This window comes from Pelobates fuscus, chromosome 3 (assembly GCF_036172605.1).
Source record: "Pelobates fuscus isolate aPelFus1 chromosome 3, aPelFus1.pri, whole genome shotgun sequence".
NCBI lineage: Eukaryota > Metazoa > Chordata > Amphibia > Anura > Pelobatidae > Pelobates > Pelobates fuscus.
In genome coordinates, this window is record NC_086319.1 from 50,745,814 (window position 1) to 50,768,141 (window position 22,328).

The following is a 22,328-nucleotide window of genomic DNA, read 5'->3' on the forward strand; positions in this document are numbered from 1 at the left end:
TTCAGAAATTCTTCTAAATCTAAAGGAAGTCTTGGACTACCGCGGGCAGGGGTGCCGCTGAATTCTTAAAGGGACACTCCAGGCACCCAGACCACTTCTGCCCATTGGAGTGGTCTGGGTGCCAACTCCCACTACCCTTAACCCTGCAACTGTAATTATTGCAGTTTTCATAAACTGCAATATTTACATTGCAGGGTTAAGTCCTCCTCTAGTGGCTGTCTACTAGACAGCCACTAGAGGGCACTTCCGGGTTTATAGCACACATTTCGTGTGCTATAGCGTCCCTGGACATCCTCATGCTATGCTGCTCTAACAATTCAAGGACGTTGTTCGTACTTTGTGTTTTTTCCAGCAAATATTTTTGACTACGCAGCAAATACCGTAACTGAGAATTCAGGAGTTTGTAACAGAGATAAAAATAAAGCCATTTAGGGAATGACCTGCAAGACGTAGTGCTTTGAAAATGTGTTACCTCTTGATTGGTACAAAGTTACATCATGCCCCTAGACATGAATACACTTTATTATGTTGCTACGCGCTAACATTTTTTGGCAGTCTCTATGAACCTACCACCCGTGTGTTTGTCATTCATTGGGACTCCTTAGTGCTGCAGGAGGGTTCAGGTTAAATCAGAGAACTCTAAATTGAAGTCCATGGAATTCTGGTGTATCGTACACAACGGTCTCGACCACTGAAAATCATTTTCTAACACGCTCCCTGTGCGGCCACACAGCTCGCACACCCCTAAGGCCATACTAATTGGCACCTGCATAAATCGGTTGCACTCACGCTACACACCTGTACACTCAAGTCGACACACACTTATGTGTCACGACACACAGTTTGGAAAGCCCTGCTCTAAAGGTAGGGAAGCGCCAGAAACCTGACACCATAACAATTTAATTTTCATGATGTTGTTATGGTGCCCAGAGTATTCCTTTAAGTATCTATTAAATACCTGAAATAATATTAAGACCTTTTTTTCTTCATTTTGATCTTTCAGCAGTTTAGTAGATAACTCCCTAATTTGGTATCCTTGTGTGGAATTGCCATACACAAGGACACCACATTAGGGAGATACCTATATACACACATAACCCGTTTAAAAACTAACATGTAAGCTTTAATTATTAACATAGCACGTTTTTCAGGAGGTAGGCTGCAGCAGGCAGACTGGAATGATTCTCATATTGGTGTGGTAGGACCCAAACACTTCACTACCACAGAATGCCATAGCAGCACTTAAGACGCAGTTTATCCACTTCCTGCTGCCTCTGTAGAGATATTAAATGCCACAGGCAATAAAGGGATCCTATAGTGCCAGGAAAACAAACCCATTTTCCTAGCACTATAGGCTCCTGCAGTACCCCCCACCCCCAGTGCTGAAGTGATGTCCATTGGCGCTGGGTCAGGCTCCGCCCACGCTCCTCCCCACTGACAGGGGAGACCTAATGCACATGCGCAGCAATGACCACGTTCGCATTGGGATTTTCCCATAGAAAAGCATTATTCATTGCTTTCCTATGGGGAAAAATCTGACACTGGAGGTCCTAATGCAGAGCGTGAGGACGTCAAGCATCAGATAATTAGACCAAAGGTCCGTTTCGGTTCCGTAGTCCCTCTAGCACTAGAGGAGGAGTTAACTCTCAGAAACTGCAATAATTATCACTGTAGGGTTAAGGGACATGTCCCTGCTGCCATATTTATTTTTCTTTCAAATTTCATTTCCTTGTATCTTGGGGGTTACACTCCTCTACTTGGCTTTATTTATATTTATGTTTTCTTCCTTGCACAATATCTCAATCTCTGGCGATATTGCCATTTTGTTCTTCTCTGTTCCTACGATTGCTGCCCTTTCTGTGGGAGTCTTTAGACTGATGGATTGTGGGTAAATTAGCTTTACAACTGAAATTAAACTTGAGCTCTGTGTATTGCCAAAGATCACGCTTCCCATAAGAATAATTATGCCATACTTTTTCTTATGTATAACAAAAAAAAAAAAAAGGTAAATTTACAAACTTATAGACCAGGGGAAATAGAGGGACAAAAATAATGACTTTAAAACCTAAACCTTTAAAGTTATAGTGCTGCTTTAATGGCTGTGAAGGGGTAATGACCCAGAGGAGCCAACATGCTTATTTTGTTTGGATTTGATCCCTGGGCAGCTAAACCATGCTTACCAAAAACATTGACTTAAAGAAGTGGTAAACGGAACCCTCGAACATTATAACTAAATTTATTTATAATGCTGGAGTGTTCTATACCCGAGTTGGATCTCCATGGATTACAAGTCCCAACCTCCTCTAACAAGCTTCTTCACACTTCTCAGTTTTTTCGAATTTGCGAAGTCCCCCAACGGTGACAATGCAGCTAGTGGGCTGGTGGCTACAGGTAAAGGTGAGATTACTTACCTGAACCTATTCCAAGTGGGTGCACCCATCTTTCTCATGCTCATCGTCAGCTCCTTGCGCTTCAGCTCCACTAGCAGACAGCACTGCATATGTGCAAGAGTACAGCATTGAGGTCTATGGAGGATCCTGTATCCTCTTTAGACACAGCCAATTCCCTGCAACCATCACTGGTGATGACTGTCGGTATCGGCTCAAACTCTGCCTTGAATCTAGAAAATCAGGCTGGAAAGAAAATAGTCCCTACTAGGTCCCTGTATCTTTTGACTGGGATGGAATTTCAGTGAAATTCCAACACAGTCAAAATTAATATTTCCTAAATATTCTATCTTTAGGAAATGCTCATTTTCAGGGGGTGAGAAACTTCGGCGACCAATACAACTTTATTGCAGTTTAGTCTTATTCATCAAATTAGGTTAAACCCAGAAGGTGCGTAAATTAAAGGCATTTTATTCAAGTCTAATAATGCTACATATTTTGCATACTCAAATAGTTTTTGGAAAAGAAAAAAAAAAACTGGCAGAATTCTGCACTGTAAGCTTTTTTTTCCCCTTAACCATAATCACTCGTCAGAAAAACTTAATTCAGTGTATATACAAAGCTCAGCACCCAACAGTACTATGTGACCTGCTTTTCATTCACAACCTGGGTGCAGTCATTAAAACTATGAACAGGTAGTGGTACTTCCATACTATATATGTGTCACTGGGTGTCCTCTCCTGTTAAAGCAAGTTGTTTTGTAGTGCAGATCACTCAGTACGGTCGTGTACGTACATTTGATGAGGAAGCCTTTCTGTAACAAGGAGCCTGGTTAAGGAGGGAGGCTTATTTGTGCAAATAATGATTTGACCATGCAAAAAATATAGCATAATAATTGGGCCAATGCATCCCTTTATTAAGCAGTAATTTAATCTTATTGAATCAATTAAACTTGTGTTGAATTATGAACTCCATATTTATAAACATCTCCTGGGCAGAGTTTTATGGGCTATCCTCAGCAGTCAGCACACTATTGGCAAAGGTTACTGTTGAATGCTGCAATGCCTTCATAGTGGACTTTGCTTTATGTGGAATGGTAACTTCTATGAAAAGTACGCCATCATATAACACTTTAAAATCACCCATGACTGGCATTAAAACGAGAGAAATCTCAATGCATCTTTCCTGGTAAAATATCTTATAAATAATAAATAAATAAACCTTTTTGTGTTTTAAAAAATATATATTTTTGTTATTTATATAGCGCCAGCAAATTCCATAGCTCTGTAACATGTATATTAAAGACTTAGCTTGACTTCCAGCCACAGCATCCACTATGTTCAATGACAGAAAAGGGCAACTTTTATTATGATAACTGACAGGGAGCCAAGATGGCAGCACACAGTTAAAAAATAAATGTTTGTACTCTAACATTTAATTTTATTTTCTAGTCCCACAAATAGTTGTTTGCTAGACGTAGTTTATAACTATACTTAATATTAAATATACTCAGAAATGGCAGGTCCCCTTTAATGGCTTATTTGTATAAAACATAAAAAAGGTTATTCAAATCCACCCTGGGCAGCCTTTTAAATTGTATTATTTGCTTAATAGGGGAATACTTTTCTTTTTATTTTGGGTATTGGTAGGATCTTTGCTTATATCAGACACTATAGATTTTAAGCATATTGAAGTTGGGTCAAAGGAGGAAACCGCTTGTAAAAAGACCTGAAGGAATTGCACTAAAGTCTTGGTCTGAACATCAGGACACAAAGAGTACAAGGAAGAACAATATTTTATTTTTTTGCGTCTGTGTATTAGCAGAGTTTGGGCTTTTTAATGCACACAAAAGAAAAACAAAAAATAAATCTGTTAATAATGGAAAACCAAAGAAGCACAAGGATTTCCCAAATGAGGTTCTGCGGGAGTTAGTTGACACACTGAATAAAAGTCACATTAAGGCTCATAATATAAAATTAGATAGGGCTTTATGTCATCGCATCCTTCAGGGTTTATTCTCCCCCACACCCTCCTCCCCCATATCCCCTTTCCATCTCCCCCGGACAAAATAAGCGGGAAAAGACAAGATAATTGACCTTTAATGCACAATGTGAAAACAATGAGCTGCAACTCAACAATTTGTTATACCAGTCATGTTTTCGAATCTAACCGTATGATTACCAAAGTGCCCTATTACTCATAATGCTACATGTATCCAAGAACCGTTGTTGAAGTTCACACTGATAAATTGTACGAATTTGATTGGGTAAAACTAGATGTGGTGCACACGGGCCCTGGCCATACGTCTTTTGCTAGACGGTTTTGAAGACTGAGTCGCTGAAGTGCTTGGCATTATGCAGAGTGCATGCTGCACCCTGAAGAGTTGCCTAAGCAAGCACTTAACACATTAAATGAAGCACTGAAGTGGTAGATTTATGATAATGCAAGCCTTGCATGGCGTTGCAAATTTACTGAACCAATCCTAAGTTATACAAAATTGCACCACTTTATTAAGGCTTTAGAGTTTACATTTGGCCACCTTAAAGCAGTTGTAGCATCAAGTTGGTCAACTGGATTACTGTGTTTCTCTGTTGGATATATACACACAATCTTTACACCCAAACAGTAATGCATACAAAGCAACAAGGCATTGATAAATAAATCCTCAAAAATAAAAAGATAACTACTGCAACTTAGTCCTGGTGACGGAAAAAAAAAAAAAAGAGAAAATACACAAATGATTTAAAATTACATGTCCCACATTCACATCCACTGGACTCTTCCACCATTTAACATCTCAACCAAACAATACACATGTGAAACTATCACTAGCAAAAAGAGAAAAATAAAATAAAGGACTAAACCTGTATATTTGGTATTGCAAATACACATATGCACGAGCAAGCAAGCTAGGGTAGGAACAACAAGATTCACAGTGAGAATCTACAGCAGCAGAAGCCTGAAAATGATTTACAAATTACTGATAAATCATTAAAAAACCCTTTTGAAATACACACTTCCTGTAGACCCCCACTGTATAAACATCTATAAACATGAATCCCTATGTAAACAGAGCTGGGAAACATGGAAACGCGTGGATTTTAGTTGGGTTAACACAGGAACATCATTCTGAATAGCTACCCAAGGCAAAGTGTTTGACAGAGACTTAATACAAGAAACCAATTTATTATCTGGGCCCCGTACGTGCCAGAAAAGGGGTGTAATGCTATTCTCCACAGGATTCCCTAAAAAATTACAAAGGAAAAGAAACAAGTTATGTTTATGAGAAGCACTTTGTACAATACAAAGAGTGTTGCTCTTGTATTTCTTTAAAGAAAGGAAAAAAATAGTTACAAGAAGCTACAAATATCAAAGATGCAAGGTCATCAAGGAGTAGTCTATAAAGAAGCTCTTTGGACTTCCTTGTTTAGTAAGCTAAAATAGTGGTGCTTTTTTTATTGTACACTCCGATAGAAAGGAGGGGCTTGTGAAAGAATACAGCACACGCTTTCAGACGTGTAATTACATTGTCGGGTCAACAATGTCTCTTTAGCAGTAATACTGGATGTTGGCTCTGTTGTTCCCAGTTGCATACGTGACGAGCATCTCAAAGCAGGCATCTTTCTCGTGACTTTGGGAAGGGATCTGATGGTGCACAATCTGAGCTTGCAACTTTCATCCACGTCAAAGGGTACACCACAGGAAAGTCCATTGGAGTTGTTGATAGGGTAATTTGAGTTGGAATGCTGGCACTGTTGTCAGACAACAGTTCTTCAGACCTGTAAAAATGACCAAGAAACTCATGAAAAATGTAATGACAGAAGTACATAAGCTTGTCAGTGTTTGAGATCAGTGTTACTAAAACACTGATATCTAGGCATAGATTAACCAGACAAGAATACTGGGAAAGGGAAATATCACATTCTGGACACTTATTATTTGGAAACTTTGCCATAAACGTATGTTGACATGAAGGCATTTTTTTTTTCTTTACCCTGTAATGATAATTACTTTTAATATATTTACATATACATTTTTCACAGCGAAGGATTAACCATGAGGTGACCCTAAGTGGCCGCCTTCGGTCAAGGGATTTTACATCTACTCTGCAACCAAGAATTTGTTTCGCCCCATGAACCATATTTGTGAGAAGAAGGGAGGGAGCCCAAACTGATAACCTTTCTAGGGACTTGTGGGATCTTAATCGTTCTCTGATTTCTCATAATAAAGGTGATGATAAAATGAACTGCGTGAATAATGTATACTTATATTAGAAGATGCAAAATCAGTAACAAATAAAACCTGTGACCAAACTAAATATTGGCTACCTTACAGAAAATGCACTCCCATTTTATTAATTTTTCAAGGCACCTTTTCCCCATCAGAAAAGTGGCAGCATTTTCCTGCTAGTATAAATTTGGCAGAATTTACTATATAGAAAACTGTGCATTTTTAGATTATTCTAATATATCCAATCAAAATAAAGACAGAATGGGAACCGTCACTTTTCAGAATACTGATACATATTGTCGCACTGCCTGCAGAAGTGAAGGAACGGTTGACAAATCTCAGGATCCAAATGCTCTCACATACATCAAAGAAAAGTATTGCACAGAGTTTACCACTAGAAAGAATAGCTTACCTGGCTCAGAGCTACAGCACATCTCTGTATTAAAGCAGTCGGCATGTTGACTTTTTACGCGCCTTGCCCGGTACAGGAGTTTTTCTGTTAATTTGTCGCACAAGGTCATAAAAAATCTGTATATCGGAACAAAAATGTAAAAAGGAGTTCAGGACAAGCAATCCTAAAACCAATTCACAAAAAGTGGCATATGGTATATTTATTTAATTTTATGAAGCATTTATAGTGCATGAGCCCTGTTCTAGCACAATCTGAATGCAGAGATCATGCAGATGAGTTTACAGTTACATTATATAACCAGTAAATTCTTACCTCATTGACATTTATCTTTGACTTTGCAGACGACTCCAAGAATGCACAGTTATTCCACTGTCTTGCTAGGTTTTGCCCCTGTTCCTTTCCCACCACTCGTTCGTCCTCCAGGTCACACTTGTTGCCCACCAATATCATTGGCACCTGAAATGTAAACCAAAAAAGGTTAAATATTTATATTTAAATTAACAAACAATACAAAACTCACTATGCTCTAAACCAAAATTTATATGGAAATACACTTATTACTTTCCACATGCTGTGCCTCCTTCCCCATTTTCTTATCTTTAATAGAGAGTGGTGGCATCAACATCAGATGCTCAGCCAAGCAGAGATGAGCTTTGTGTTGCACAAAGTAAGCGTCACACTATGGTAGGACAAGGAATGAGAAATCCCACATAAAACTAATGCATGCTTTGGGAAGCTGTGATTCTCTACAGTACTAGACCAGCTCCATGCAGCTGTTCTTCCTACCAACCTCCAGGAACAAAAAAGGACTACTCTTTCAACCATATGTGCTTTATCTAAATTGGGGATAATTGGTACAGACCTATTGAACCACCCATATGATGGTTTTATGCAGAGCCTCCAACCTCCAAATACTCCATACCTCTACCTTCTGCCAAAAGCAGTGTCCCATCGGGTCACTGTGATAAATGTTCAACCCCTTTGCTAAACGCTTTCATTGTCTAGGAATCTGTACAGTTTCCACTCAATTTTGTAATCACATGAGTAGATACACAATGTCGCCAATTTGTTTGCCATACTTGGTTTAAAGCGACACTAAATGCAACCAGACCACTTAATATCAATGAAATGGTGTGGGTGCCATGTAACTCTTGTTTTCAGTCTGCAATGTAAAACAGTCATTTTGCAGGAACGGCAACGTTTACATGTCTCTAGTGGCTGTTTAACGGACGTCCACTAGCTATAGCCAAGTGAAACTGACTGGCGCAGCATTTTGCTGCTCATGTGCACTAGCCTCTCAATACTTTCCTATGAGATTGATAATCTCCGCCAAGAACGCAGAGCCAGCCGCAGAGAGCAAAACCCCTCACCTCCCAAAAATAAAGTAAGTAAATCAACCTCTTAACCCTTTTGGTGGGGGAGGGGTGCCATCTCCTAAACTGTGACTAGGAGGTACTATAGCATTAGCAATACACATTTGTATTACCAACACTATAGTGTTCATTAAATGTCCTCTGGAAAAATACCATAACTACCGTAAATGTCTAGCTTAACTGGCCTTTTGAAAACAAAAACATAACAAAACTACCTCTAAATAAAGGAGAGCTTGTTATATTTGTTTTATACAAGGTAAGTAAAAAAAAAAAAGTTTTTTTTTTTTCTTATACACCTTACATATGGGGTAAGGAATACACATTTGTATTCACAACTCTATAATAAAGAGCATAACCCTAACTTTATTGAAAATGTATCACCAAATAAAGAAGAGAGGCAACCATTTTAAGACTTATTAAAAAAGACGTTATTAGAAAAAAAATCCAATTAACAATCAAAAAGTGTACATACAACTATCAAAGCGTATCTATCAGGGCATATTTTTGTGTGATTTTTCTTCTTGTGATGTATGATTTTTGACACTTCGATTTTTATTCTCAGACAGGCTATTATCTTTAGACGGCACTGAGTAATGTAGGATCTCTGGAGAAGTCACTTTTGGAGCTCTGAAGGAATCGCTAAGCTTCTGATCGGGAGCTAGTGTGGCCCTTAGGGAGGCTTTAAGATCAAGCATAGGGACACAGTGTGTCTGGAGTTTTATTATGTTTGCATTATGCTAGCTCATAGCAAGGGCTTTTTGCAGCAAGTATTCTCTGAGCCACAGAGGAGTTTTGCAGCCTTTGTATTTACTTATCTGATGAACCTCAGGGAGGCATTGCCCTACCTTATATTCATTCTTTTTTTTATTTTTTTTATTCACAGCTATGTGCTTTTGCCTAGATGCATTGCAATTCCAAATTGTAATTGTAATTCTGGGAAGATCATTTCAGTCATTTTGTAACCCAGATTCATTCTCACCATTTAAGCCAGTTATTTTGTGTAATTTTTAAACCATTTGTATTTGTATATTTATAAACGTTTTGTTTATGTTATTGAGGTGATATATATACCACTGGTTACAGATGATTTCAAGGGTTGTGAATTTTTAACTAATTGAATAAAAGTACAGTTTTAGCTATATGCACCACATAAAACCCCAATAGCACACTCCAATCTTTCTTTTTATGTTATTTTTAGACCATATCTGAAAAGTGGATTTGGGTTAGAATTACTGGGGAAGAACTACAAGGTGATCTGGATTACCACCTCAGCCACCTAAGGAAGACGCTATGATATACAGCTTTGTGATTCTTACAGTTTAACAGTCGTGTATCCTTACAGAGCATTATACAAGATAACTTGTTAATGTTAGTGGACAGGCTCTAGACAAGGGATGACCAAAAGGTAGATCTTACGATGTTTTAAAACTACAGTTTCAATATGGGTTGTCATACTAAAGACATTCTAAAAAGGTATGTAAAGCAACATGGGAGTTGTAGTTCCACAACATTTGGGGATCTATATTTTGGCCACCCCTGCTCTTGACATGACATTGCTTTCATCTCTCCATTAGATTGTCTAAAAGAGGGATGTTACCCCTGTTGCCTAGCTGAGAAATTAGAAATGGCACGTTATCACTTTTACACTATTTGACTGTGAATTGGATTTTTTCTAATAAAGTCTGTTTTAACAAAGAGTCTTAAAGTGGTTGCTTCTTTTCTCCTTTATTTGGAGATACACATTTTCAATGAAGTTATGGTTATGCCCTTTATTCAAGGGTTCTCTTAAATGAACAGTATAGTGTTGTGAATACAAATGTGTATTGCTCACACTATATCGCCTCCCCTACCTGTAAGGAGAAAAAGAAGTGTTTTTTTTTTTTTTACTTACCTGGAATAAGACAAATATAACAATCTCCAGACCCATAATGTACTTCAGCAACCTGAAGTGTTTCATATGTCTAGAGTGTTCCTTTAAGTGTTAAGCAGCATACTGAAAGGGACACTATAGTCACCAAAACAACTTTAGCTTAAAGGGACACTATAGTCACCAGAACAACTACGGCTTACTAAATTTGCTCTGGTGAGTAGAATCATTACCTTCAGTTTTTTTGCTGTAAACACGGTCTTTTCAGAGAAAATGCAGTGTTTACATTACAGCCTAGTTATAACTTCACTAGCCACTCCTCAGATGGCAGTTAGAGATCCTTCCTGGGTCATTGCTTCCTAAACTGCATCACAACATTCAGTGTCTCCACCCTCTGCATGCAGACACTGAACTTTCCTCATAAGGATTCATTGATTCAATTCATCTCTATGAGGCTGATTGGCCAGGGCTGTGTTTGAATTGTGATGGCTCTGCCCCTCTTTGTCAGTCTCAGGCAATTCTAGGGGAAAGCATTGTGATTGGATCAGGCCACCACTTCTGATTATGTCAACAGGCAGGTCAAAAGGAAAAGGGGACAAAGCCAGCAGCTTCAGGCTTGAATGCAAGTAAGATTTTACTATATTTAGGGAGGCAAGAGGGGGGCAGGGGGGCTAGATGGTGGTTTTAACACGATAGGGTCAGGAATACATGTTTGTGATTCTGACCCTATAGTGTTCCTTTAATGAAGCAGTTTTTGAGTATAAATCATGTCTCTGAAATCTCACTGCTCAATTTTCTGCCCTTGATGAGTGAAATCACTTTTGTTTCGGTTATGCAGCCCTACCCACATCTCCTGTGGCTGTAACTCGTAGCCTGCATAAAATAAAAAAATGGTTTAACCCCTTAACACCGCAGCCAAATGTACAAGTTGTGAACGAAACAAAACGTAAACAAAACCTGGCATTTGCGTTATATGTCTGTCTAACCGTAATTCACCTCTTTCATATTAAATGCACCCCCCCTTATTATATATCATTTTATTCAGGGGAAACAGGGCTTTCATTTAATATCAAATATTTAGCTATGAAACATAATTTAATATGAAAAAAATGGGACAAAATAAGATTTTTTTTGATTTTTTTCGTTCTACATGACATTTTAACTGTCAATGTCATAATACTGTTTGCTTTTACTGCAATAAAATACACATATTTGTATTCAGCAAAGTCTCACGTGTAAAACAGTACCCCCTATGTACAGGTTTTATGGTGTTTTCGGAAGTTACAGGGTCAAATATAGCGTGTTACATTTGAAATTGAAATTCGCCAGATTGGTTACATTGCCTTTGAGACTGTATAGTAGCCCAGGAAATAAATTTACACCCATAATGGCATACCATTTGCAATAGTAGACGACCCAAGGTATTGCAAATAAGCGATGTCCAGTCTTTTTTAGTAGCCATTTGGTCACAAACACTGGCCAAAGTTAGCGTTCGTATTTGTTTGTGTGTGAAAAAAGCAAAAAACGCCAATTTTGGTCAGTGTTTGTGACTAAGTGGCTACTAAAAAAGACTGGACATACCCCATTTGCAATACCTTTGGTTGTCTACTATTGCAAATGGTATGCCATCATAGGGGTAATTTTCATTCTTGGGCTACCATAGGGTCATAAAGGCAACGTAAGCAATCTGGCGAATTTTAATGTGAAAAAAATTAAACACAAGCCTTATATTTGACGCTGTAATTTTTGAAAACACCATAAAACCTGTACATGAGGGGTACTGTTGTACTCAGGAGACTTCGCTGAACACAAATATTTGTGTTTCAAAACAGTAAAAAGTATTGCAGCAATAATATCGTCCCTGTAAGTGCTGTTTGTGCGTGAAAAATGCAAAAAACGTCACTTTTACTGGCGATATCATGGTTGTAATACATTTTACTGTTTTGAAACACTAATATTTGTGTTCAGCGAAGTCTCCCGAGTAAAACAGTACCCCCCATGTACAGGTTTTATGGTGTCTTGGAAAGTTATAGGGTTAAATATAGTGCTAGCAAATTAAATTCCCTATAAATTATGTAAAATTATTACATAAATATATGTGTAGAATTAATATATGTATATATATACATATGTGTATATATACGTATATATATATATTTTTTTAATATTTTTATTTATATATAGGTATATATACGTATATATTTATGTATATAGATATATATATTATTTTGTTCTACGTGTATTTTGATATAAATATATATATATTAATATCACAATACAGTTAGAACGAAATAAAACACATCTATATATTTTTTAATATTTTATTTTTAATTATTTATTTTATTTTTTTACGTATTTACATATTTATTTTTTTATATTATTTATAAATATATATATAACAATAATTATATATATATTTAATCAGTATCAGTCTACGTGTAATTTGATATTAATATATATATAATTATATATATATTAATATTAAAATACACCTAGACGGTGTATGTGTGTGTATGTATATGTGTATATATATATACTTAGATCATATATATATAATATATATATGATCTAAGTATAAATTTTTTTTTTTACACTTTTAACATTATTTTTATTTTATTTTCAGCCAGCAGGGGGACCAACTGTCATTACAGTTGGTCCCCCTGCTGGCAATGCCTGAGCCAGCTATCCCGGCCATGTGATTGTGAGGTCCTCGCAAGGACCTCACTCTCACATGACCGGGAGGCACCGGAGGAGGAAGATGTGCCGCGGGGGGGCTCCCTGGGAGTCCCCCCAACCGCGATCGCCGGCGTGGGACCGCCGGCGACCGGGTAAGTTACTAAAAACCGGAGGGCGTACTATTAAGTCCGGCGGCGTTTAGAGCCGCTTTTAAAAGGACGTAATAGTACGCCCCCCGGACTTAAGGGGTTAACTTTCAATCAGATGTTAACTTACTTTAGAAGTTAATATCTCCTGCTCTGTATATTGAACTTTAATCACATAGAGGCGGCTCCTGCAAGGCTATTAACAGTGCAGGAGATACGATATTTTAAATTAAACAGAATTTGCAATAAAGGAAGTGTAAACATTAGAACTAATTTTACAGCAAGTTCTTAGGAAGTGTGTGCACATTACTTTCATGGAGGTGTGGCAAGCATGGGCGTCCGCGGTGGGGTAGGTGAGGGGGGCAGGCAAGAGAGGGCACTCATTACAATTATGTCCCCCCTGGAAAAATTCCTGTGGATGCCCATGGTGACTTGGGCTGCATAAACAAAGTGATTTAACTTCTAAATGTCAGAGAATTGACATGTGAGACTCCAAGGGCATGATCTATACACCAAAACCGCTTCATTAAGGAACACTATATGTCAGATATACAAACAGGGAGTCCTGACACTATAGCTGTAAAAACATAATTTAGTTTTCCATCCCCCGTTAGAGGAGTAAAAGGGTATTTTACTCCTCTAACAGGGGAGTAGCCTGAATTTGCTGTGTTTTGCATCCCGTGTTTTAACTTTTTGGCTTTACCAGTATGTCCTCTATCACTTTTTGATCCTGCCCAATTTTTATGTCATATTTGCCATCTTCAATTAAGATGTGGAAAATAAAGCACTCATTTCAATCCATTCTATGTTGGGATTTGCATTGCATTTACGCATGTCTTGTTCAGCATTACTGATCCCTGAAGCATTGCAGGTTTATGGACAAACGCATTCTTATCTATTGCACTTAATAAATACGATAAAGAAAAAAAATTGGGTTGAAATCCGTATTACAAATAAAACACGTTGACGGATTTCAGACAATAAATCACAATGTGCTATGCAGTAACAAAGGCAAGCTTATCAAACAAGTCAGTTCTCTGTCAAATAGGTCACAAGCAAAATCCCAATCTAAATTACCTGGAGACGGATTGAAACAGACTACATGACAACACTGATTTACTAGTCTAGGAATCACAAGATAAAGCCTGTGATGAAAATGGCGAAGGGAAGAATTCATTACTCAGATACAACTTAGAATTATTTCCTGCATACACTTACGGACAATCAGAAAAGAGCAAATGTGTGTGAAAAAAAAAAACCTAAAGGACAAGAATTAACACTAAAAATAAACTATCGTACTAAAGTGTTAAAATGCTTACATCATCAGTGTCTTTGACTCGAAGTATCTGTTCCCGGAGGTCTTGCAAGTCATTAAAGGTAGACTGTGCTGTTATTGAGTACACTAATGCAAAGCCTTGACCGTTTTTCATATAGAGGTCCCGCATTGCTGTAAATTGCTCCTGTAACAAAATACACATTCCATTACATCTTATGCACTGATTGCCATAATAAATAAATTCCACAGTTTACTGGATCTATTACAGGAAAATTGTGGGGTACAAAAGTACCCCATTATTTTCAATGCATTATGAAGAGAATGAAAAAAGGAAAAAAAATAATAATTTAAAACTCTAAAAAGAAAGTTACTCACTCTTGTCTCTGTGCACAGCTTAGTGTGTATGTGTGCAAGTGCAGAATGACCATTCACACAGCACAAAGAGACTTACCCCATAAATACCTGCACAGCTAAAATTTGTTGTTTAGTAAATACCCCTGTACGGCAGTGTGGTAGCACTGGGCAAAAAAACAATACTAAGGTACTAGTTACTTTTAATAGGTTATCAGGATATGCATGCATTCCAACTAACATTCATTTTCTGGTCTAGAATTTAGACATTTTCTCACAATTTATTAGAATCTCACAAGTAAAATAAGCCTTCTGGAGATCTCTGAATGCAGTCACATGAAAATGTAGTTTCAATATACAACTGAACTATATTGTCATTACGTGACCTGCCGACAAGCAAACCCAGCAAGCATTAGGGACTAAACGTTTAACCACTGCCAATATGAAAATTAGATAATATTTGTGTTATAGTGAATATTTACACAATCCATCATGTACTGTAGATATTTGAATTCGCTCTATAAGAATGGGTATTCTATTAATTCGAAAGCCATTAGCAAGCAGGGATGTATTAAATAACAAAACAGAAAACAATGTGAACATAAGGTGAATTAGGATGATTACACGGAATATGTTGTATAACACGTTCTGTACATACCGTCCCAGCTGTGTCTAAGATTTCGAGCATGCATTGCTGACCATCAACTTCAACTTGCTGAAAGAAAAAGCAGTCATATAAGGACATTAGGCTGCAAGACCATCTCAGCTATAAGTGGGATCTAAAACACTTAGGAACACTGCAAAACAAAGTACAAAACAAATAAAAATTTCTAGAAAATTTATTTCCAAGTTAGTGGGTTTGTAAAACTTCTCCCTTCCTTTTATAATCACTTTTAGGCTCAGTAATTTTTAATGTGACCAAATGTCCATGTACACTGTGGGTGATGGGAATACCTGTATCTTACAGGTATATTGAACAAGCAGTATAAACAATGTTACGGGAGGTTTTTGCATCCAAACATTGCTCCTTATGAGATAAATGGGAAGAGGTGCTGTGCAGGTTTAGTAGTCTGCATACATTTGTGGTACAGTACGCAAATTTAAAATGAACAATAAGATTGTTTGGAAAAGAGAAATACATTTAAAGGGACACTAGGCACAAGAACAACTTAAATGGACACTTTAGGCACTACTACTTTAACTATTATACTAATTTATACTATAAATTTCATACAATCAAATTGGCTAGAATTCGTCGACTCCCCTGATGCTGTGCCTTCATTCAGTGTTAAACCATTTTCAGGAAGTTGAACACTAAATAAGGTCCTATGTCCATTTACAGCACCAATGTATGGCTAAAACACCAACGTATGGCTAAGAGATTACACTCTTCCTTCTAACCATACCAATTCATACCAGCAATGGGTACGCAATAGGCTAAAAGTGGTCAGCTGACACTCTCAGCCAATCATAAACACCCGTTGCTGCTCATGCAAATGATAACTTATTTTTCCAAAGAGCACAGAGTGTATGGTTTTGATGGGTTCTTATTTTGCATTAAAAACTGTTTAACGTTGAATGGAGGTGATGGCACCCTGGGGACTCCAGACACTATTACCACTTTAATAGGATATAGTTGTTATAGTGCTTTAAATTTCCTTTTAAAAGGAACTGTCAGGGTGCCATAGCAACTTCATCGAAATTATGGTGCCAGAAGGTCCCTGGCACTTCCTTACCTGTAGGGGTTAACCTGTTCACAAACCGTTTAACCCCAAAGTTGTCTCCTCCGCGCCGTACCTTACTGTATGCTCTACATTCATAAAAAAGGTACATACTTTTATTTATGAATGGGTAGCTAGCGATTGGCTTAGTGCGTCAACTAACATTGCTAAGTCAAATCAGTTGTGCTCATGTCCGAAGGCACTCCCTGCTTCCAGCAGTATCAGCAATTCTGAGAAAAGGGAATGTTTAAATTGCTTCCCAAGGTCACCTTTATGGTCACTAATTACGGTGTATTAATTGCACTAAATTAATGCAATAAGGTAAACTGTAAGAGAGTCTCTAAAGGTAAACCAAGCTCCTACATAATATGCAATCTAGTATAGCCTAGCTGTAGGAAAAATAAAATACTAATAGTAACACCGTATCCACGAGTAAGCTAACCAAGCCAAAACTGGGTACTAGTTCTCAGCGTTAGTGGGAACTAAACAGTGCTGAGAGGCAGACAGATTAATTTGTGTCACTAGCCTGGAATTTCTAGGTGTCATGGCAACCGTTATTTGTCCAGGCCTGGTCATATGCCTATAATGCTTTTAAAATAATTACCTAATTTATTCCATGCATTGCCAATTAATAAAGAAATGCAACTTCCAACTTTACGATGAATTAGACCAGGGGTCCCCAATTAATGTATTATTTTTTCCCATGGAACCCTTTGACATAGTCTGTCAACATTGTGGATAGCACTCCCCCGGAAAAAAATAAAATTGCGCCTTTCTTTGTATGTGCCGGTGTGTGTCTGTGTGTCAAGGTGTGTGTATCTGTGTGTGTATCTGTGTGTGTATGTATCTGTGTGTGTGTGTGTATCTGTGTGTCATGGTGTGTGCATCTGTGCTTGTATGTGCCGGTGTGTGTATCTCTGTTTCAGTGTGCATCTCTGTGTGTGTGTGTCTGACACACAGATACACACACACACACACACACACAGAGACATCTTGACTCACATATACACACACACTCAGATACACACACACTGGCACATCCACACACGGACACATACACACGGTGTCATATACACACATACACTGACACACTGACATACAAACACACTAGCATATACACACAGTGACACATACACAAACCTTGACACAAATACACACATACTATATGACAGACACACATACACTCTCACTGACAAGAACACATATACTCTTTGACAGAAACACAAACACATACAAACTCCCTAAGAGACGCACATAGAATTTATTATTTTTTTTAAATTTTACTCCACCTAGCCCCCCCTACCTTTGGGAGTGCTGGCATGGAGTATTTATGTCCCATTGGTCCAGTGGGGCTGCTGAGCGGCTGGTGTGCAGGCGGTGAGGGAGCAGTGATCTCCCTGCTCAGCTCCCTCGTGCGCCTCTTAGTGATGCCAGAGCCGGAGTGACGTCACATTACTGCTGTGCGCGCGAGGGAGCTGAGCAGGGAGATTACTGCCACTGCTCCCTTGCTGCTCGTGGCCATTTTGTTTTTAAACATTTTGGCGGAACCCCAACTGTGTGCTCGCGGAACCCTTGGGATCCTCGGAACACCAATTGTGAAAGCTGAATTAGACCCACAAACAACAAGGCCGTAAAATAATTTGAAATGTCTATACCTTATTTTTCAGATGGACAAGTGCTTTATGGCTCCTATTTTTCAGACATTAAGGGAAAATTAAATTAGCACTTGATTCAATGTCATCCTCTAACATCTCTGTTAATATGTTTGTTATTAACTCTAGTTTCTGCTTGACATGGAGCTTGGAACAGCCTAGCTGATGTCCACAAACCGAGCATCATGCTCACGTTAAGACCTAATAAAATGTCACTTGCGCTCAAGCCTGATGTGTAAGCATTGTCCTGTTTGCCAGAGCTCCAGGCTACAGAAGGCCACAGCTGAATTCTGCAGAAAGTGCTGACAGCTGGATTTTAGGACAGTCTATGTATTTGCTCCGTGGAGCTGAAATGAAAAGATCAAATTGTGCATGGGGAGATTTAACAAACTAGCAAATTTACTGTGCTGCAAAGTGTTTTGGCATTAGTGTTTTACCACGACACAGGAAACCAGCCATGCTAAGTAACTGCACATTTTAATCAATGTGCGGTCCTGAAACTTATTACGAACAGGTCACAAATGACTCATTGTAATTTTGTATTCTTTCTGTCAAAATGAATCATTTGGAAGAGATCAATGTTATATATATGACTTTTTTTGTTACTTTCAGGGTTCTCAGAAATAGCCATCCTGAAACATTGTTGTGTATTTATTTTTGAAATGTAATTTTAACTCTGCCGCACCCTTTCACGCCATGCTAAGAAGCTGTAAATCTATTGATCCTAAAATGCATTAACTTGGGATATAAAGCGGGTTATTAAATCCACCATGTACTCCTGGACACACCACATAATGCATAAAATATATATATTTCTGTTAAATAAAAATAAAGGTGCCCTGCAGTATGCAGAATTCAAAAGATGAAGAAAGGAAATCCGATCAAAGTGATATTCTGTATCAGACGAATGCTAAACAGTAGAAGGCAGCACTATTCATGTCTCAGCAGCATGTATGGGTACGGGAAAGCCCATATACCCAATGACACAACTGCAGGTAATGAGAAAATAAATAATTGCGGCGCACTCAGACTACAAAAAATATAATACAAAGAAGGCTACTAAAATGCCTATCTAAGAATAAATATGGGGATCCATATTTATTCTTAGATAGGCATTTTTGGTAGCCTTCTTTGTATTATATTTTTTGTAGTCTGAGTGCGCCGCAACTAATTATTTTCTCATTATGAAGTCTGGTCACTGCGGCAGCACCTTTCATGCAAAATGCAGGTCTCGGGTGTGCCCCCAATACTTTCTCTGTACACATTTTATTTGGAATCCAGACCAGATTCCTTTGGGGTTAAGCACCCCGCCCAAGCCCCCCAGCGGCTCCTTTAGAGGTGGCCACAGGTGTGGATATATAGGAGGAGTTTTTCAATAGTCAGGTCACTTATTATTTTCTCCAGTCAGCACAGATATCATCTGCAATAGTGAGTACACTCATTTTAGCACCAACACATTAATTGTTTAATTTTAACACTGTTTTTAATTGCTTTCATCACTTCTTTTTTGTATACTCACTATGCTCTTACTAGGATTTAATTTAACACCTTTTATTTTTAACACTAGTACTATTTGATTTGTCCCCCACATTTTAGCGTAGGACCCACCAATATTGGGGTACTTTTAAAGTAGTGGTGGGCTTAACAACATATGGCGGAACTAAATCACCATATTTATTCTTAGATAGGCATTTTAGTAGCCTTCTTTGTATTATATTTCTTGTAGTCTGAGTGCGCCGCAACTAATTATTTTCTCATTATGAAGTCTGGTCACTGCGGCAGCACCTTTCATGCAAAATGCAGGTCTTGGGTGTGCCCCCAATACTTTCTCTGTACACATTTTATTTGGAATCCAGACCAGATTCCTTTGGGGTTAAGCACCCCGCCCAAGCCCCCCAGCGGCTCCTTTAGAGGTGGCCACAGGTGTGGATATATAGGAGGAGTTTTTCAATAGTCAGGTCACTTATTATTTTCTCCAGTCAGCACAGATATCATCTGCAATAGTGAGTATACTCATTTTAGCACCAACACATTAATTGTTTAATTTTAACACTGTTTTTAATTGCTTTCATCACTTCTTTTTTGTATACTCACTATGCTCTTACTAGGATTTAATTTAACACCTTTTATTTTTAACACTAGTACTATTTGATTTGTCCCCCACATTTTAGCGTAGGACCCACCAATATTGGGGTACTTTTAAAGTAGTGGTGGGCTTAACAACATATGGCGGAACTAAATCACCATATTTATTCTTAGATAGGCATTTTAGTAGCCTTCTTTGTATTATATTTCTTGTAGTCTGAGTGCGCCGCAACTAATTATTTTCTCATTATGAAGTCTGGTCACTGCGGCAGCACCTTTCATGCAAAATGCAGGTCTTGGGTGTGCCCCCAATACTTTCTCTGTACACATTTTATTTGGAATCCAGACCAGATTCCTTTGGGGTTAAGCACCCCGCCCAAGCCCCCCAGCGGCTCCTTTAGAGGTGGCCACAGGTGTGGATATATAGGAGGAGTTTTTCAATAGTCAGGTCACTTATTATTTTCTCCAGTCAGCACAGATATCATCTGCAATAGTGAGTATACTCATTTTAGCACCAACACATTAATTGTTTAATTTTAACACTGTTTTTAATTGCTTTCATCACTTCTTTTTTGTATACTCACTATGCTCTTACTAGGATTTAATTTAACACCTTTTATTTTTAACACTAGTACTATTTGATTTGTCCCCCACATTTTAGCGTAGGACCCACCAATATTGGGGTACTTTTAAAGTAGTGGTGGGCTTAACAACATATGGCGGAACTAAATCACCATATTTATTCTTAGATAGGCATTTTAGTAGCCTTCTTTGTATTATATTTCTTGTAGTCTGAGTGCGCCGCAACTAATTATTTTCTCATTATGAAGTCTGGTCACTGCGGCAGCACCTTTCATGCAAAATGCAGGTCTTGGGTGTGCCCCCAATACTTTCTCTGTACACAACTGCAGGTAATAACCTGCTTTAATTTTAGTGGATATACATTATTAGCATTTATATAGCGCGAACACTTTCTGCAGTGCTTTAGAGTTATAATAAAGGGACATTTGAAAGAAGGCAGGTCCTTCGCAAACCAGCTTAAAATGTGACTTTAGAAACAGACTAAATATGTGTTTAAAGGACCACTCTAGTGCCAGGAAAGCATACTCGTTTTCCTGGCACTAGAGTGCCCTGAGGGTGCCCCCACCCTCAGGGACCCCCTCCCGCCCGGCTCTGGAAAGGGGAAAGGGGTAAAAACTTACCTTTTTCCAGCGCTGGGCGGAGAGATCTCCTCCTGCTCTCCTCCTCCGATCCTCCTCCCCGTCGGCTGAATGCGCACGCGCGGCAAGAGCTGCGCGCGCATTCAGCCGGTCACATAGGAAAGCATTCACAATGCTTTCCTATGGACGCTGGCGTGCTCTCACTGTGAAAATCACAGTGAGAAGCACGCAAGCGCCTCTAGCGGCTGTCAATGAGACAGCCACTAGAGGACATAGGGGGAAGGCTTAACCCATTCATAAACATAGCAGTTTCTCTGAAACTGCTATGTTTCTGAAAAAATGGGTTAACCCTAGCTGGACCTGGCACCCAGACCACCTCATTAAGCTGAAGTGGTCTGGGTGCCTAGAGTGGTCCTTTAACATTTGAAGAACAAGAAATTTACTTGTATTTAAGTGAACAAACAGTGAAAAATCTAGGCTAATTCTTCTTGCTTTCTCAGTTTGTTTTTCTTGTCACATAAATACATTACCTTTCCGATACCTAGACAGTATTGTGTTCTAAACTATACTCAATCAGTTTCGGTAAACAATAAACACAAACCTTTCTGTAGGAATCTTCTATTGTTGGATCATATTTTTCAACAAATATTCCTTGGACAAACTGGACAGTCTATGGGGGGAAAACAAAACAATGTTAAAGTTTATGAAGAATAAAGTAAAACCAATCAAATGTAGGCAAACAAGGACTCAATATTTTGTTTAGCAGCAGGTGAACCACTTGTGTTAGATATCCTAAATGCCTTTTGGGCTCTAATAAGACGATGGAAGTAGCTCTTCTACTGTCCCAAACAAAATGAAGGTAGCAACATTAATAGTCCTGCCTGACTCTCACATCCTATATGAGATCAGGGATATATACACATCAGACCTCAAAAATTTCCACTTGATGCTAGCGAGTAGAAATTCCCCCCTGGTGAGTATACTATGGCCTG

The 22,328-nt window shown here is 38.4% G+C and overlaps 1 protein-coding gene across 1 annotated transcript in view; it reads right to left on the reverse strand.

The window, feature by feature from the left end:
* Positions 1-4,164: 4,164 nt before the first annotated feature.
* Positions 4,165-22,328, reverse strand: part of RAP1B (RAP1B, member of RAS oncogene family) — a 78,386-nt gene continuing 60,222 nt past the window's right edge. The window contains exons 3-8 of the mRNA XM_063447037.1: positions 21,938-22,006; positions 15,377-15,433; positions 14,411-14,551; positions 7,342-7,485; positions 7,030-7,145; positions 4,165-6,166 (exon numbers count right to left, since the gene is read on the reverse strand). Of these exons, the coding sequence (XP_063303107.1) occupies positions 7,059-7,145; positions 7,342-7,485; positions 14,411-14,551; positions 15,377-15,433; positions 21,938-22,006 (498 nt within the window). The 3' untranslated portion in view covers positions 4,165-6,166; positions 7,030-7,058. The remainder of the gene's footprint in view (positions 6,167-7,029; positions 7,146-7,341; positions 7,486-14,410; positions 14,552-15,376; positions 15,434-21,937; positions 22,007-22,328) is intronic.